The sequence below is a fragment of the Cyprinodon variegatus genome, unplaced genomic scaffold, assembly GCF_000732505.1.
Source record: "Cyprinodon variegatus isolate N-32 unplaced genomic scaffold, C_variegatus-1.0 Scaffold195, whole genome shotgun sequence".
NCBI classification, from domain to species: domain Eukaryota; kingdom Metazoa; phylum Chordata; class Actinopteri; order Cyprinodontiformes; family Cyprinodontidae; genus Cyprinodon; species Cyprinodon variegatus.
Genome location: NW_015150648.1, coordinates 758,029 through 763,336, shown reverse-complemented (window position 1 = coordinate 763,336; position 5,308 = coordinate 758,029). Strand labels below are relative to the sequence as shown.

At 38.2% G+C, this 5,308-nt stretch overlaps 1 protein-coding gene across 1 annotated transcript in view; it reads right to left on the bottom strand.

Annotated features, from left to right (window-relative positions):
• Window positions 1-5,308, bottom strand: part of lyst (lysosomal trafficking regulator) — a 96,223-nt gene that overhangs the window by 37,243 nt on the left and 53,672 nt on the right. Inside the window, exons 10-12 of the mRNA XM_015379570.1 lie at window positions 3,643-3,857; window positions 3,492-3,558; window positions 1,058-1,167 (exon numbers count right to left, since the gene is read on the bottom strand). Coding sequence (XP_015235056.1) covers window positions 1,058-1,167; window positions 3,492-3,558; window positions 3,643-3,857 — 392 coding nt within the window. The remainder of the gene's footprint in view (window positions 1-1,057; window positions 1,168-3,491; window positions 3,559-3,642; window positions 3,858-5,308) is intronic.

Here is a 5,308-nt window from a genome sequence, read left to right as displayed (position 1 = left end):
GATGCTTGGGCTAACGTGTCTGCTGGCACTGTTGTACGAGCTCTCGCAAAAGCCGGCATCATTTCCGAGGAGCTGCACGGCATGGAAAGTGACTCTGACAGTGAAGAAGGGGAAATTGGCATGTCTGATTTAGCACAGCTGTTTAATTCAGAAACAGAGGATGATGACTTTGATGGGTTTGATTAATACTTTGTAATAAATACATGAATAAAGCACAATCATACTCAGTTTTGCTCCCGCTCTATTTTTAAATACGCAGTAGAGGTATTTAAACGTAGTAGAGGACATGTATATATAAAACTCACGCCCTATAATCCGGTGCGCCTTATGTCTGTGTTAAATACAGTAATGGCACACATAACTGAGACTGCGCCTTTTAGTACGGTGCGCCTTATGGTCGTGAAAATACGGTATGAGGTTTTTCTTATTATCTGATGATATTCTGAATATTTAATTCTCTACCCATAAAACTGTTCAATAGTATTTAATAGATTAGGGTTAATGTAGTCGTTTGGTTTGTTTTTCTTATTTAAGGTACTTCATTAGTAACTAGATCAGAGCTTTATTATTTAATGAATTCAATTTTCAGACTGATGTGTATCAGATTATAGGCCTGATCTTTAATAATGTGTGAGACTGACTTCTTTATAACCCTTCAATAATTTCAGCTTAATACTAAAAACAGAAGAAATGAGAGTGCTGTCTCAGAGATAAAAATAAACTCTGCTTTGGAAACGTTTCACTTAAATGGAGGCCTTGAACGGCACTCTTCTGCCGCCTTCCAACTAAACAGACTCGTGCTAATGAGTTGCACCGTCACGTGTCTGCCGCACACTCTGCTGTTAACTCTGATGTGAAGAGGGCTTGAGGGAGCAGCGCGTGTTGATGAATTTCAAAGAACCATGAAGTGAGAAGAGAGTGTGACAGGAAGCATGTCTTACACGTAACATCCAGTTTCTGGTAATAAAGTGAGCTTGCAGACTGTGAACACAAGCTGCGCGTAAGCAAACAGTACACTGCTGAGTGACTGATGTATTTTTTTTTTTTTAGTATTTACTGTGGGTGGGGTTTTCTCCAGGAAGAGGCGGATCAATAGTGCCAGCTCCTCTGCCGTAATGCGCTGGCTCACCATGGCAACCAGCAGCTCAACCAAGACGGTCTGGCAATCTAAACACCAGAGATAAAGGAAAACAATATATAAACAGTTTTTATGCACTCTACTGTACACAAGAACACAATCAGTGCTTAGAAAAAGTATTTGCACCCCCTTCAACTGTTATTTTGTCAGGAAATAACCACATAAGGAGATGGATGGGCATCCTAAAGTAGATTTAAAAAGGGCGTGCAGGTGGAACAGTAGTTTGTGCGCATGTACGGAGGCCATAGTCCTCCACATTGACGACCCGGGTTTGAATCCTGCCTATGGTCCTCTGCAGCATGTCTCTCGCCCTCTCTCATACCCTCTTTCCTGTTGGAAAAACAAGCCAATAGTGCCATGTAAACTAAAAAAAAAAAGATCTAGAAATAAGTAAAAATGTCTTAAATTAAGTGTAATCACCCTTAATTTGAGTAGGTAAATGAGATAGTTGGCCAATGGAATGAGTAGTTTTAGTCTTAAAATAAGATAATTAGATAATATGCACTTGAAATAAGACAATGGAATTGTGTTTTCTTATTTTAAATGTAAATTGTCTTGTTCCATTGGCAAAATGTCTCTTTTACCTCCTTAATTCAAGAACAAATGCACTTATTTTAAGAAAAAATTGACTTATCTAGATTTAGATTTTTTCTAGCGGGGGTGCGGCATATATTTATCCCCTTTTATCATTATTTTGTAGATTAACTTAAAGTTAAAGCTGCAGAGCTTTTGGTAAATGTCAACATTTCATCTTTTTTCCCACCTTCAATTCCTGCTAAACATCTGAAGCTTAGCCAGGTTGGATGAAAAGCGTCTAAACGGGTCGTTCCCCCCCAAAAAAAAGTCTTGATCTACAATCTAGACTTTGACTAGGCCATTCTAACACCCACTTATGCTTCAATCTAAACTGCTGAAAGATAAATCTACCTTAAGACTATTGTGCTTTTTTTAAATGGTTTTGACGTCCAGTTTTTCTATTAACGGTCCCTCTCAGCGGAGACAGCAATGTCCTGGTAGATCTACAGTGCAAAAACACGTCACTCGTTCTATTCTCAGATGATAGATTAAACAGAGCTGTGTAAGATTTCTAAAGGTTTGAACATTATTTTCTAACCTAATGTGTTGATCTAATCCACTATGTGTTGATTAGCCTCATTAAGAATTACCTCTACATTTAAAAGGACTTCATTTCTGATCCAGTTTTTGTTCCCTTCCTGTGTTACCGGTGGAACTTCTGACTTTGCTCCTTTAAGCATCGAAGTATAAATAGCTGAAAATGATTTCATAAGTCGGTTATGTTAATGAAAGAAGACAGAAAATCATCCAGACATAATTGTTTTTCTGTTTTTAAAAGTTGCTTCTACCAAATTCTGGATCATATGGAGGAACTTCTTATTTCACTAAAGCTTTTCCATACTTCATGCTTCATTCATGAGTATTTAATCAAGATAGAGTAAAATCTGTGGTGTGTTTTAGGACATTAATGGAAAGAATCATAACTGCTGTGAGTTGTATGGATCCGATTGTTCTTACGTCTTATGGCTGTACTCTGTGGTTACAATTACAGTATGACTCTCATTACTTAATTAGATTTAACTTACTAAGTCATGTACTGTGTATAGGCATCCATTCCTTTTAGCAATGTCTCATGACCAAATTATAAATGAGAGAAGTTACATGTTTAGATATTGCTTAGATAATAATGCTTGGTGTTATTTTGAAGGTAGATGAAGAGCAGCTGATTGTCCAGGTAGAGAAAAGAAAACAAACCCTGCTTAAAAAGACAATAAAGTGCTTTCCATGTCCACCATGCTGATGTTCAGGTTAAATCACACACAGCTGGAGATAATCTACAAGTCAAATGACTCCTGAAGGCAACAGTTTTTTATAATATTTTATGGGTATGAGAGTAAAAAATTAAAAAAATTGGATCTGGCACTTTCTGATAAACATTTTAAAATAGACATCTGTTACTTTCCACTTCACCTCTATGTGCTACTTTTACATGATCAGATACAAAAGATCCCAGAAAATGTAAACTTAAACTCTGTGGTTATGACCTGACAAAATGTGAAACATTGATGGAGCATGAACACTTTTCCAAATAAGGATAAATAAGAGCAAATTGACACTAAAATAAATCCTACATAAACTACAGATTTAGAAAAAGTCACAATGTTAAATCAATTCAACTCCAAGAACGTAACAGGTTACAGATTTACGCAAGTGAAAATATTATGCTTGAACCCTGAAGGCCAAGTTTTAACGTCATGTCGGAAAAAAAATAAACTCAAAGAAGACATGCTAAGCTTGAAAAATATTCTGTCAGATAAGAAGAAAATAAATGAGAAACCTTTAAAGGAGGGGTCTGTTTGACTGAGGATGTTGTGAAAGCTGCAAAGGATGGTTTTGACTCCTCCCTGTGAAGAACCAGAGGGAAGAGTTAGGCCAGATTTGCGAGGCAGTTAACATTAACAGAGAGAGGAACGGGCATTCAGTCTGACCTGCTCATAGAGTAAGGCGGCATTGTGGCGGTTGGCGTGAACGGCGCCCAGTAGGCTGTGAAACACATGACCGAGAACCTCCAAGTCCGGGGAGCCAGAGGCAAGAAGCTGCAGCTCCATCGTGCAAATCTCAGGGAACAGCAGCATGCCGCGCTCCGGCCCATCCTCCGCTGTCGCTGCAAACTCACGTAAACCAGCAGGCTCCAGCTTTCCTCCTGAGAGAATATCCACAGTCAGCAGGGGAAGATCACACATTCAAATAACACGATCCAAAAGACAAAGAGCTATTAATTGGCCCCACAGACTAGCATCACGCTCACTAACACATTGACATGAACAGCTCCAGACCTCCAAGCATTTCCTTTCCTCCTTCACTTCCCAGCCTCTGAAGCTGGAGGAATCTCATGGAAATGATTTAGCCCGGGGTCTGCGCTCAGCCTCAGAGCAGCATGGGAGTTCCCTCATGATTTACAGGAGTGCAGCCCGGCAGCCTCTTACACGGACCTCTTGTTATTAATGAAGGTGCTCCTTCCCCTGTGCATATCTACACTGCTACCGCAAAAACAAATAAATACTGTCCTCTTTTCTTTTTTTACACAATGGTTTAGGAGTTCTCCAAGAAAGAATAGAAAAAGCTTAAATTAATGCTTTAAAGGGTCTTAAAAATGCATGTTGCGTTTATAACCCTGATCATTGCAGCCCCTTTTATTAAAAATATCCGTCTTTCTTCATGGTGCTGTAGTGCAAAGTTAGTTTATTATAGATTATAGAGTCTAAACCTAACGTTTACATACACCTATCCAGCAGACTATTAAACAACACCAGACAGACATTAATGTAAAACTGTTGTTTAGCATTTAAATCACAAATTTTCATTTCCAATCATATTTTATAAGCATAAAGACATTTCAAATGAGTCATGCAATAACTGGCTCACGCTGTTTACTCTGCTGGAGCAATAGAACAAGAAACAAGCAGATGGTAGACAAGAAAAAAACAAAAAAACACAGCAATACATCTGTCACCTGCAGGCTTTTTATTCTATCTAAGGAAAACCCAGGAGACATTGGTTATGCTGGTTTGTTTACTGGTGCATGCAATTATGGCTGCTTTTTTATAATATGATGCTGCACTGATACTACATTTATCTACATTATAGCTTTATAACAATACTTTGAAAATCCAAATTTCTAGCCAATAGTGTTATTGGAATCCATGATGAGACTTTATTACCTTTGTAACATTAAATAATTTGGATATTTTGATGGCAAGAATTTACCTTTTTTTTCTTGACTTGTTACCTTTCTTTTTAACTTAATTTACAGTAGATAATATATCACTCAAGGGCTCATCTAATTGGTCAAATGCCAAAATAAGATGTACAGCCATGTAGCAGGGTCTTCTGGATACACGTAGATCTTGTCCTTCTAGACCTCACTGAGGGACAGGTTTGTCCTGTGATCGAAAATGGCAACTTGTCCTATAAAGGGTTAAAATGTAACTTTGGCTGAGCACATCTGTTATGAAACAAAAGATGAAAAGAAAGGGATGTTCTATGTTAAGGTGGAGGATCTGTAATGCTGTGGGCCTGGGAAGTTGGTATAGGAGCTCTCTGCAACACATCTCAAAAAAACCTATAGTTGTATCGAGCAGAAAACTGGAGACA